Raw genomic sequence first — 13431 nt, forward strand, 5'->3', positions numbered from 1 at the left:
ATTTTTTGTCTGCTATGGGGGCCACAACAGGGGGGCGACCGCTACCAAGCAGACTATGTCACATTGGGTGAGGGATGCTATTGCCCTGGCCTATGAGGTGCGTGGTCAAGCTTCGCCAGTAGGTGTCAGGGCTCACTCTACCAGAGGAATCGCCTCCTCTAAAGCCTTGGCTAGAGGGGTCCCTCTGCAGCAGGTTTGTGATTTGGCAGGCTGGACCTCTCCATGCACATTCATCAGTTTTTATGGCAGGCTCATGCCTGAACAAGTTCGTGATGTGGCAGGCTGGTCCTCTCCGCACACGTTCATAGAACTTTATGGGTTAGATGTTTTTGCTACTCCGGACTCTTACGTCCTTGAGTTGACATCTCAAGCTCACGTCTGAACAAGTTTGTGATGTGACAGGCTGGTCCTCTCCGCACACATTCGTCAAATTTTATGGTTTAGATGTTTATGCTACTCCGGGCTCTTACGTCCTTGAGTCGACATCTCAAGCTCATGCCTGAACAAGTTTGTTACGAGGCAGGCTGGTCGCTCTCCGTGCACATTCATCAGTTTTTATGGCAGGCTCATGTCTGAACAAGTTTGTGATGCGGCAGGCTGGTCCTCTCCTCACACTTGTCAAATGTTATGGTTTAGATATTTATGCTACTCTGGGCTCTTACGTCCTTGAGTCAACATCTAAAGCTCGTGTCTGAGACCTCTCACGTTGTTGTGAGTACACTTCACAACCGTAGGGGACAGCCCCAGTGCGGCGGCATGGGTATTGCATTCCCAAAAGCGCTTAGCAAAGCGCAGCATCATAGTGAAGCTTTTTGTAAAGGGAACGTCTCTGGTTCGAAATGCTGCGCTTCTTTGCCACACTAGGACGTCCCAGGACTGCTCTTCAGAAAAAGATATCTGATGACACGCTGGTGACGTGTCTATTTATAACCTGGCCACAGGTGCATCTAATGATCTCACCAGCCGAGGCTATAAATTCCGGTCAATGTTCATTGACGTGTTACACACATATTCACAGCTGGTCACAATGCAGGATTGTTCCCAAAACCGCTTAGCAAAGCGCAGCATCTCGTTCCGCTTTTTTCAGGGAACATGGGTTACACATGTAACCCGAGACATTTGGAATGACCTGAGGGTGTGTAAATAATGATACATTTCCATTTTTGGGTGAATCCAGCAGCCTAGTGAAGAGAAAGTCCTATATGTTCTCAGCTGTCATAATGGGAACAGAATGATATCTGATTGTGTACTCCATGTTCCTTCACTGTTGTTTTGGTCTTTATCAGAGGTTCTCAGGGACTGCGAGTCATCGGTGTGACATGTGCTGTCAGGCTGATGTGTACCCATCTCTCTCTGCACACTAACTGCACCTGACCTCCTCAGCTCCACATGGAAGCACTTAAAAAAACAGGATTAAACCATCGTTGAGCTCCACAAGTGCAGATTCAAGAATGACCACAGATTTGCCATGTCTCTACTGGTCGAGCCTCTGAATAATTGATTCTCCACATCAGAATCATATACCCTCACTCTCAGATGGCAAAAGAGAGATGTCAAACTTGCAATGCACTTTGCTGTTCAATAATACATCAAGAATTTGGTTTTATGGTTTTCCTCGGATATCTTACTCTTAAGGATTTCCAAACCCAGTTTTCTTTTGTAATAACTGCTTAGTGCTAATAGAACTCTACAACTCTACATATGGTATAACTCACACAAAAATGAAAATTCTTTCATCATTTACTTTTATAATTTACCGCTTATGTTATTCTAAACCCTTATGACTTTCTTCTGTGGAACACAAAATGAGATGCTAGGCATAATAATGGCCTCACTCACCATTCACTGTTATTGTATGGAGTGAAAAAAAGATGCAATGAAGGTGAATGGTGACTGAGACCGTCACTATGCTTAAAAGGAATTTGTAGCATAATATTGATTACCACAAAAATGTATTTAGACTCGTCCTCCTTTTCTTATAAAATAAACAACTTTGCAGGTCAAATAATACAGGTGTTTTAACAGAAGATTTAATGTTTGTGCTTTTATACAATTATAAGCTACACATTTCTGTTTCCAAAAATTGCTCCCATTTACTTTTGTTGTAAGCACCTCACTGTAACTGCCATTTTTGCATTTTTTTTAAAGAAAAGGAGGATTGAGTCGATTTTTTTTTTTTTGTGGTAATCAACATTATGCCACAAAAGCTTTCGATTGCACTTAACTTGTATTGAAACCGGAACATTCCTTTAACATCTAATTTTTTGTTCTGCAAAGAAAGTAAGTCATACTATTTAAAATGACATGGTTGAGTTTTGGTTTAACTATTCCTAAGAAAACAGCTTTGTACTGCAGCAATGTGATGTGAGATATAATTTCAAACATGAAACACTTGTTTTCTTTAAGAAAAGAGAGAGTGGGGGCCTGTGTAGCTCAGCGAGTAAAGACACAGACTACCACCCCTGGAGTCGCAAGTTCAAATTCAGGGCATGCTGAGTGACTCCAGCCAGGTCTCCTAAGCAACCAAATTGGCCCGGTTGCTAGGGAGGGTAGAGTCACATGGGGTAACCTCCTTGTGGTCGCCATAATGAGGTTTTCGCTCTTGGTGGGTCGTTTGTGAGCGTTTTTGTTTAAACCATTTTAAATTAGTCACATATGAGGCTTCTTTACTGTTAGTATACTGTCATAGGGACTGTTCACTCAGGATGTGTTCTTGCATTATAAACAGATGGATTGCAGGGGCTTGCTAGGAAGATTAGAGTCACATGGGGTAACCTCCTTGTGGTCATAAATAATGTGTAATGGCTTCTCGCTCTCAGTGGGGCACATGGGGAACTGTGCGTGGATTATTGCACTATGGGGGAGTTCAGAGGCAGTTTAATTGTTCATGTGGAAAATGGCCTGAGGGTAGAAACTGTTCTTGTGGCTGGATGTCCTGCCGCTCAGTGCTCTGTAGCGCCGGCCAGAGAGCAACAGTTCAAAGAGGGAGTGGGCAGGGTGTGTGGGGTCCAGAGTGATACTATCTGCATGTGTCCTCACTCTGGAGACATACAGATCTTGGAGGGTGGGCAGGGGGGCACCAATAATCCTCTCAGCAGTCCTGACTGTCCATTGTAGTTTCCTTCTCTCTGATTTGGTGGCTGAACCAAACCAGACAGTTATAGATGTACACAGGACAGACTCGAGTAGAACTTTGTCAGCAGCTCTTGTGGCAGGCAGGGCTGGGGAGTAATGGAAAACATGTAACGATATTATGTATTTAAAATACAAACTATAAGTAACCTTATTCTACTACAGTTACAAATTAAATCATTGGTAATTAGAATAGTTACATTCAAAAAGTATTTTGATTACTGAAAAGATTACTTTGCATTTTATTGTAATTTGTTTAATTTAATATTTAGTTCTTTCAGATGGAATTTATACATATAAATGATGCAATCCAAAGTGCATTTGAACAGCGGTGAAACAGTTTATTTTGATGTGTTACCTTACTTCGAGCAGACAGAGAAGTACAGTTGAAGTAAGTTTGGAGCAGAAGAAATAGAAATAAACCTTGAGTAAATTGTCAGCTTTACGCTAAGCTAAAATGCTATTTCTAGCCATTTTACATGCACATGTTACCAAGCACGATCGTGTTTTTATCTCCTGAAGTCCAATATCATCACCACTGTTTTGAGCATGTTCAGCTCAAGGTTGTTGTGACCACACCAGACAGCCAGTTGATCAACCTCCCGTCTGTTTGCAAACTTGTGATGAGGCTGATGACAGTGGTGTCAACTTCAGGAGATAAACAGTGGGGTATTTTGCATTGCAGTCATATGTGTACAGGGAGAAGAGCAGTGGAGAAAGAACACATCCCTGAGGAGCACCAGTGCTAATAGCGAGGGTCCCAGATGTGAGTTTCCCCAGTCTCACTAGCTGCTGCCTATCTGTCAGAAAGCTGGTGTTCCATTGACTCGGTAAGAAAACGGAAGGGGGTCCAGGAGGGGGTCCAGCGATGTCCTTCAGGTAGGCCAAAACCAGTCTCTCAAAAGACTTCATGACCACAGACATGAGACCGACAGTTCTGTAGTCATTTAGTACTGTGATTTTGGGGTTTTTAGGGACCAGAATGATGGTGGAGCATTTCAAGCAGCAGGGAACTTCACACTACTCCAGTGATCTATTGAAGATCTGTGTGAAGATGGGGGCCAGTTGGTCAGAGGCTTTCAGACCTGCAGGTGAAACACCGTCTGAGCCTGAAGATTTTCTAGTCTTTTGTTTCCAAAATACCCGACACACATCCTTCTCGCAGATCATAAGTGCAGATTGAGTAGCAAGAGGGGGGAGGAGGGGGGGTTCCAGGAGGTGTTGGTGTGTGTGTGAAGTGAAGATCAGAGCGTTGGAGGGGTGTGAGAATGGGCTTAGCCATTAGTTGACTCTCTACAGAGTGAGGGGAGGTGTCATGTTTTTAAGGCATTTCCACACAGATCAAGTCAAGTGGTTTTTATGGTCGTTTCAACCATATACAGTTAGTACAGTACACAGCAAAACGAGACAACGTTCCTCCAGGACCATGGTGCTACATAAAAACAACAAAGGACCAACATAGGACCACATGAGACTACACAACGGAATAAAATACCTATATAAACTACCTATATATACCTATATAAAGTGCACGTGCAAACATGTGCAAAAAGTACGGGACAGTACAACAAATTACTGACAATGAACAGGACAATAGACAGTGCAGCGCCGACCAGTACTCAGTAGTGCAAAAAGATGACAGTTTCTAAAAATGTAAACATAACATACTATGAGATAATGTTCTATGCACATAGCAGTTATTGAGGTAGCAGACAGTTATAAAGTGACAGTAATTAAAGTGCAACTCAGGACACGTGTGTGTCAAACCAGTCTCTGAGTATTGAGGAGTCTGATGGCTTGGAGGAAGAAGCTGTTACACAGTCTGGCCGTGAGGGCCCGAATGCTTCGGTACCTCTTGCCAGACGGGAGGAGGGTAAAAAAGAGTTTGTATGAGGGGTGTGTGGGGTCGTCCACAATGCTGGTTGCTTTGCGGATACAGTGTTTTTTGTAAATGTCTTTGATGGAGGGAAGAGAGACCCCAATGATCTTCTCAGCTGTCCTCACTATCCTCTGCAGGGCTTTGTGGTCCGAAACGGTGCAAGTCCCAAACCAGGCAGTGATGCAGCTGCTCAGGATGCTCTCAATAGTCCCTCTATAGAATGTAGTGAGGATGGGGGTTGGGAGATGTGCTTTCCTCAGCCTTCGAAGAAAGTAGAGACGCTGTTGGGCTTTCTTGGTGATAGAGCTGGTGTTGAGGGACCAGGTGAGGTTCTCTGCCAAGTGAACACCAAGGAATTTGGTGCTCTTGACGATCTCCACAGAGGAGCCGTCGATGTTCAGCGGAGTGTGTTCACCTTGTGCTCTCCTAAAGTCAACAACCATCTCTTTTGTTTTGTCGACATTCAGGGACAAGTTGTTGGCTCTACACCAGTTCGTCAGCCGCTGCACCTCCTCTCTGTATGCTGACTCGTTGTTCTTGCTGATGAGACTCACCACGGTTGCGTCATCGGCGAACTTGATGATGTGATTCGAGCTGTGCATTGCTGCACAGTCGTGAGTCAGCAGAGTGAACAGCAGTGGACTGAGCACACAGCCCTGGGGGCCCCAGTGCTCAGTGTGGTGGTGGTGGAGATGCTGTTCCCGATCTGGACTGACTGAGGTCTCCCAGTCAGGAAGTCCAGGATCCAGTTGCAGAGGGAGGTGTCCAGGCCCAGCAGGTTCAGCTTTCCAATCAGGTGCTGGGGAATGATTGTGTTGAATGCTGAGCTGAAATCTATGAACAGCATTCGAACGTATGAGTCCTTATTGTCTAGGTGGGTGAGGGCCAGATGGAGGGTTGTGGTGATGGCATCGTCCGTTGAACGGTTTGAACGATACGCAAACTGCAGTGGGTCTAGTGAGGGGGCAGCTGGGTCTTAATCTGCCTCATGACGAGCCTCTCGAAGCACTTCATGATGATGGGTGTAAGTGCGACGGGACAGTAGTCGTTGAGGCAGGACACTGAAGACTTCTTTGGCATGGGGATGATGGTGGTGGCCTTGAAGCACGTTGGAACAACGGCGCTGCTCAGAGAGATGTTGAAGATGTCGGTAAGAACATCTGCTAGCTGGTCTGCACATCCTCTGAGCACTCTGCCAGGAATGTTGTCTGGTCCAGCAGCCTTCCGTGGGTTGACTCTATGTAGAGTTTTCCTCACATCTGCCGTGGTAAGACAGAGCACCTGGTCGTTGGGAGGAGGGGTGGACTTCCTCGCCATCACGTCGTTCTGCACTTCAAACCGAGCGTAGAAGTCGTTCAGCGCATCTGGAAGGGAGGCATCTTTGTCACAGGCAACTGATGTTGTCCTGTAGTTGGTGATGGCCTGGATGCCCTGCCACATTCGCCGCGTGTCACCGCTGTCCTGGAAGTGACTGTGGATTCTCTGGGCGTGTGCGCGCTTTGCCTCTCTGATTGCCTGTGACAGATTGGCCCTAGCTGTTCTTAGGGCTGCCTTATCGCCTGCTCTGAAGGCGGAGTCTCGGGACCTCAGCAGCGTGCGCACCTCCGCAGTCATCCACGGCTTCTGGTTGGAGCGTGTGGTGATGGTCTTGGAGAAAGTGACATCATCAATGCACTTGCTGATGTAGCTGGTCACTGATGCTGTGTATTCCTCCAAGTTGGTAGAATCGCCATATGTTGCAGCCTCCCTGAACATGTGCCAGTCAGTACACTCAAAACAGTCCTGAAGAGCAGAGATGGCTCCTGCTGGCCAGGTTTTCACCTGCTTCTGAAGCGGTTTTGTAGCGCCTGATGAGCCGGTCTGTATGCTGGAATTAACATAACAGAGATGTGGTCTGAGTAGCCGAGGTGGGGGCGGGCTCCGCCCGTTACGCGCCTGGGATGTTTGTGTAAACAAGATCAAGCTGTTCAGCCCTCTCGTTGCAAAGTCCACATACTGATGGAATTTAGGGAGCACTGTCTTGAGATTTGCATGGTTGAAATCTCCGGCGACAATAAACAGTCCGTCGGGGTGAGCGTTCTGCAGTTCGCTCATAGCCCCATACAGTTCACAGAGCGCTTCCTTAGCGTTAGCGTTGGGGGAATGTAAACTCGGTTATGCAAACAGTGGTGAATTCCCGTGGTAGATAAAAAGGTCTGCATCTAACAGTCACAAGCTCCAACAGCGATGAACAGTAACTAGAGACTAGCATAGAGTTCTTGCACCATTCCGTGTTGATTTAAACACACAAGCCACCACCGCGAGTCTTACCGCAGAGAGCTGTATTTCTGTCGGCACGAAACGAGGCGAGCCCGTCTAGCTGAATGGCGGCATCCGGAACTCTGTCGCTGAGCCACGTCTCCGTGAAAACAAAGACGCAGCAGTCTCTAAACTCACGCTGCGTAGCCTGCTGGAGTCGGATATAGTCCAGTTTATTGTCCAGGGAGCAAACATTTGAGAGCAGGATAGACGGGAGAGCCGGCCGGCTAGGGTTTGTTTTTAGCCTAGCATGGACCTCCGCCCTCTTTCCGCGCTTCCGCTTTCTCGCACACCGCTTACGACGTCCTCTCCCCCGGCCACCGGCATCAGGCGACGCCGAGGGCTGGAGGCCTGGTCTCCGCAACAAGCCGAGTACGCGTAGCGCCTGCAGGTCATCATGCAGCTTGGTTTTTGCATGAGTCTTATATTTCAGTAGTGTCTGGCGATGGTAGACGCGAACACCGGTTGCTCCGATGTCCATGTGTTGCAAAAGTCGGGCTTTTTTAACAAAAATAGCACCATTGTGGATCCGGAGTGGCCGCTGCGTGCTACCGCGCCGCCATCTTGGATTTATCCAAGATTTATCCAGATGCAGGATTGGTGGCTGAAAACTGTTTTTTCAGCTTTTCAGAGAAGCTTCTTTTAGCCACTCTGATTTCCTTAGTCAATGTGTTCCTGGCCTGGTTGTACAATATTTTATCCCCACTTCTGTAAGCATCCTCTTTGGCATGATGAAGCTGTCTGAGTTTTCAAGTAAACCATGGTTTATCATTATTAAATGATAAAAATGTTGTAGTAGGGATGCACATATCCTCACAGAAACTGAAATATGATGCCACAGTATCTGTGAGCTTCAAAAACACTCCAATCAGTGCAGTCAAAGCAGGCTTGTAGTTACAGTTCTGCTTCATTGGTCCCCCTATTTACAGTCCTTACCACAGGCTTAGCTGATTTTAGTTTCTACCTTTGGGTTGGAAGAAGATGAACCAGACAGTGATCAGAGAGTCCTAAAGCTGCACGTGGGACAGAACAATATGTATCCTTTACAGTGGTGTAGCAGTGGTCCAATATATTTTTGTCTCTGGTGGGGCATGTGATGTGTTGTTTGTATTTGGCAGTTCACGCGTGAGGTTAGCTTTTTTAAAATAGTAAAAAAAAACTAAAATGATCAGCCAGCTGTTGCAATGCTTCGTTCACGCATGCTTGTGGCGGGATATAAACACTCACCTGAATGAACAAAGAAAAATCCCACTGCAAAAATCCACACAGAGCAGCAAAGTTAAAAAATTCCTTATTTGATTGAGTGAGTAGAAGCAGTCCATCCGTTTTGTTGGCGAGGAAGAGGACATTCACTAGATGAATACTTGGCAGTGGACTCCTAATGCCGCGTTGATGAAGCTTCACAAGCATGCGGGCTCTCTTCCCTTGCGTGCTTCTTTAGGATTGATTGTAGAGCACCGCAACGCCTCCAAATAAGATGTCTAATGAAACGTCTGAATAATCAAGCACCAGCAAGAAATTATCAGGTATGCTCTGCTGAATATTCAGCAGTCCATCCCTAGTGAAATTGATTGGGAAGGAGTGAAAAAAAAAAAAATGACAAACAAACAAAAGTAACACAAACGCTAGAGAGCTCCATACCAAAGCAGCCATCTGCAGCGCCATCTTCCTTCATGCAGTCCTAACATTTTTGCATTGTAAAGTCTTAGGTTAAAAGGGATAGTTAACCCAAAAATGACAATTCTCTCATCATTTACTCACTCTCATGCCATCCCAGATGTGCATGACTTTCTTTCATCTGCTAAACAAAAACAAATATTTGTATTACTTTGATGTCCCCAGAATGTGTCTGTGATGTTTCAGCTCAAAATACCCTACAGATAATTTATTATACCATGTTAAAAATGCCAATTTGTGGGTAGGAATAAAAACTAGCTATTTTTGTGTGTGTCTTTAAATGCAAATGAGCTGGTGCTCCCCACCCGGTATCCAGAATAGGGCATAGTTCAGACATCTCTGCTTCAGATAACTAGACATCATAAGCAATATGACTGACAGCGAAAATAGTGTTGTTCAGCCATATACGTTTGAACCGGAGTCAGACACTGATGAGGGAGAGACTCCGTCAGCAGTAACAACTTTGAGAATGAACCAGGAAGTTTCCAAATGGTTATTTGATAAATTTATTTATTTGTTGTAGAGTTTTTCCAGCAGTTTTGCAAAGATGGATGAGCAACACACACAAATACTGTTAAAATGTTCGCTATGTGCTATAACGAAACAACACACACAAGCAAACAAACATGTCCGTCGTCAGTGTCTGTCAACAGTCATGGGCAGAGCCTGTACAAAGTGACGTCATTGAGGGATGAAAAAAGGACTTGGTGTTCACACACCTGCATTTATGTTCAAACACCATGTAAAAGTGAATTTGGCACAATAGGTCCCCTTATAAGTCAAACTCCACTTTCATTTTCAAATAATTCTTCTTTTGTTATTGGCGATTCAAGTTCTTCATGCATAATGCCACCCTTCAGGGAGAAGAATTTATAGTAAACAAAGGTAATCTAATGCATTTCCTAGTGAAGCAGAATATTCAACATGAAAATTGTAGGGAGGGGCAGGATTTTAACCATCAGGAATTAATTGGATCGTGAAAAGTTGGCATTAGATAACAGAATGGAAAAGGTGGGGAGGGAAGGAGTCAGTAAAAGTAACAGTGATTGTAATAAAGTCCTTATTTGTTCGACTATTGCCCAACTGGATAGAAATAATAATATAGCTTGACTTGATTTAAAAAAAGTGTCAAATGAGTCCAAGGTCAAAATAATCGAGTCTCATGGTTGTTTTTTCTGTGTTTGTGTTCAGATGAAGTCTGCTGGAGCAGGTGATGAAGGACTTTTCACGGAGAGCTACTGTAACATCTGCAATGCTCAGCTGATCTCCGAGTCCCAGCGTGTTGCACACTATGAGGTAAGCTCTCTCTCCTCCCCCCTCCACACACACACACACACTCGGGTGACACACATTGCATTAAAAGCGACTCATCAATTGATCATCAGGGATGTAATAATCATTTGTAACCTAAATGTTTCTCTCATGTAAATTTTACCAAATGCTTTTAAAGTTGTAATGCAGTGCACCTTTCCCAGATCCCACAAACCCCTTCATAAGTAACTTAATGATTGACCATTAAAGAATCATCCCCCTGCATTATTTACATCTCTCACGTACGGTTCCCTAGGCCACATGTACGCACTCACTAGATTTATGAGCAAGCTAATGAGGACAAACTCCTTTGCACAAAATCAGTGTAGCTAAGGGAACGTGTCTGTTCAACTAGATCGTTTGGCCAGATTGGTTTATGAAGCCTTGCGGATACAGTGTTACGGTAAAACTTCAGCTCTTCTGTCATTGATTTCTGTGATCCCAGGTCCTCTTAGATATCCTGTATTAACTGTTTTGGTGTTGGAATTTGCTTATATACACAGCCAAAATCCATCACACTATCTTTCAGCCTTTTGACAATATTTAATATATATTATCGCACTATATATGTATTTCCCTCAACAAAAAAAATATATATATATAAATAACCCTATTTATTATGATTTACACATTTCAATTTCATAACAAATTTCCATCAAATTGAATTGAGTAAACTTGAACTAAATTAAATAAATACAATTTGTATCATTTTTTTTTAAGATTACTCAATTAAATATGCTGAAAACTTGTTATGAAACTGAAATGCGTAAATCTAAAAAAAAGAGTATTAAAAGGTGTGTAAAGGGATTACTGGAAAGGAGCAAGCGAAAACCAGCTTGACAATATAAACAACATTTCATTAAATAAAAAGACACACACACACAATCACACACAGGGCAGCTGCCCGTAAACGCTCTCTCTCTCTCTTGTACCACCGTCTGCAGTCGCCCTTTATCCCTCTCAGAAGCTTGATTTACCTGATAAGGGACCGGGTGTATAGAATCTTTCAAGAGTGCTGATATTTTGAATAACAGCACTGAGACACTTTACCTTTTGTATCACTCCGCTTGTCTGTGCAATGCTCTGCAATTCACAAAGGTTGATCCTGGTTTTAATTTATTGGTTAAAAAAACAGCTTTTGCACATAAACCAAAGCAAGTAAACCAAACAAAACAGTAGACTAATAAATAAAAAATCTAAATCCAAATTCAAAGCCAAAGTTGTTCAAGAATCGATATACGAAGTATGCACAATTTAATTTAGTTCAGATTCATTTGGGAATATTTAATATATTCTTTCTCATCTAATGCTATTAATTATACAAGGGCCCTTCAAACGGTTATGAAAATATTAATTGTATCATTAGCTTTTCATCATTTTGGTGACATTTCAGGTTTTTTTTATGTACACATTCCATATATTCCATCAATAAATATGATGTCTTGGAATGACATATATTATATTACATGTATATTAGTGGTATTAGTTTTTGATTAAAATATTTAATCATGATTAATTGCATATTTCGAAAGTGCTGAAATTTTACTCCATTACTTTTTTCCTTTCAAAATGCTTTTAGTTCCTTCTAAGAAAAGAATACAAAACAAATATATGAAAATGTTTCATTAAAATTTTTCAAACAAAGTATTCCACAGTATAAATACAGAAATGCACCAAAAAAGCACTAATTCAAGTAACATTAAAAGTCTAAATGGGAGGTTGACTAATTGAAATAACTAGTCCCCATAGTTTACATATTAAATGCAATGGGCATTAAATCTCGTAAACCCTCATATAAGACAATATTAAGTGTGGCTATACACTTTGAAGCTGCATTTACATGATTCACATGCACTTTGCTACAGCAATCGTGAAGCTGCATTTACATGATTAACGCAGCTTTGAACTCCATGTGAAAAGCAATTGCAGAGAATTTCTTGTTTTGCTTTTTGTTCTGACTCTGTCCATGTAATGACACTTCATTTGAAATGTCCAGTAAGACGGATGCGCAATGTGATGGTGGGGAAATGCTGATGCTTATATATTTTTGGTGTCACGGCATATCACAAGTCCAATCTGTGTCTGTTTTGTACCAAAAAATTTATAAAATACGTAAGTAATTATGTGAGCCCTGGAAGACATGTATGTAAACACTTTTAACGGTAGATTTGATATAAACATGGAGACAGTATGCAACAGCAAAACCCATCTGTTCAGCTCATGGTCTTAGAGTTACAACATTCCACCTAAAAGATGGGTCCTGGGATATTAAGAATCAAAATCTTGATTAGCAGAATATCAATATTTTTACCCAGCCCAAGTTATGTCTGCTAGTTCTGGTCCGTTAATCTGACAGGATAAGAGGCATTCCAAAAGTGCTGATCAGAAACATCATAAAGATGAGATGGAAGTGACATCAGTTTGATGTCAGCTTACTCAAGAACACACATGCACATTAGCTGGACCAGCTTGAAAAATAATTTTTTTGTGTGTGTGTGTGATTTGACCAAAACAAATAAACTTTATGACACTTTTGTCATATTTTATTGTTGAATTGAAGTATATTATTTAACCATAATCTTGACCAACAGTTTAGGAGATTGTGATCATTCCTCATTCAGTTAGATTAGAGCCTAACACTCTGTGTTACGATCCCCGGTTGTCTGCCCCGTGTTTTCCATGTCACCGTCACCATGTTACCCGGTCGTCATCACTATGTTATTGTTCGCACCTGTTTGTCATTTGTATCCTCATGTGTCTGTGCATTTAAACCCTGCTGTTCCTCCATTACCCTGTCGTTCGTTGTTCCCACTGTTTTGATGTTCCCATGTTCCGATGTTTACTCTGATGCCTGTCTTGCCATGTTTATCGTGCCGTGTTAATCCAGTCCGTGTTCCTTCGTTGTTGTCATGTTTTAGTTTCAGTTTGCCCATCGTGGTTGTTTCATTTGTTCCTGTCTGTTTGTTTCCACCGTTGTTCCATTAAACCGCACGTAGATCCAAACTCCTTGTCTGCCTCCTCCTGCTCTTCATAACACCGTCTAACAATGGGCACGTCTGTTGACAAAACGGAACGGCTTGAGGCTGTCTACACTGGACGCTTCGACAGGAACATTTTTAACCATTTATTTGTGT

At 42.9% G+C, this 13431-nt stretch overlaps 1 protein-coding gene across 3 annotated transcripts in view; it reads left to right on the top strand.

Moving 5' to 3' along the window:
* LOC127618044 (zinc finger matrin-type protein 4-like) overlaps positions 1-13431 on the top strand; it is a 124230-nt gene that overhangs the window by 37996 nt on the left and 72803 nt on the right. For 2 of the 3 annotated variants that reach the window (XM_052090274.1, XM_052090272.1), the window contains exon 2: positions 10178-10282. In XM_052090274.1, the coding sequence (XP_051946234.1) occupies positions 10178-10282 (105 nt within the window). Of the gene's footprint in view, positions 1-4104; positions 4224-10177; positions 10283-13431 lie in introns of those variants that run through there. The other variant, XM_052090273.1, reaches the window with a different exon arrangement.

The sequence above is a fragment of the Xyrauchen texanus genome, chromosome 24, assembly GCF_025860055.1.
Source record: "Xyrauchen texanus isolate HMW12.3.18 chromosome 24, RBS_HiC_50CHRs, whole genome shotgun sequence".
Taxonomy (NCBI): Eukaryota; Metazoa; Chordata; class Actinopteri; order Cypriniformes; family Catostomidae; genus Xyrauchen; species Xyrauchen texanus.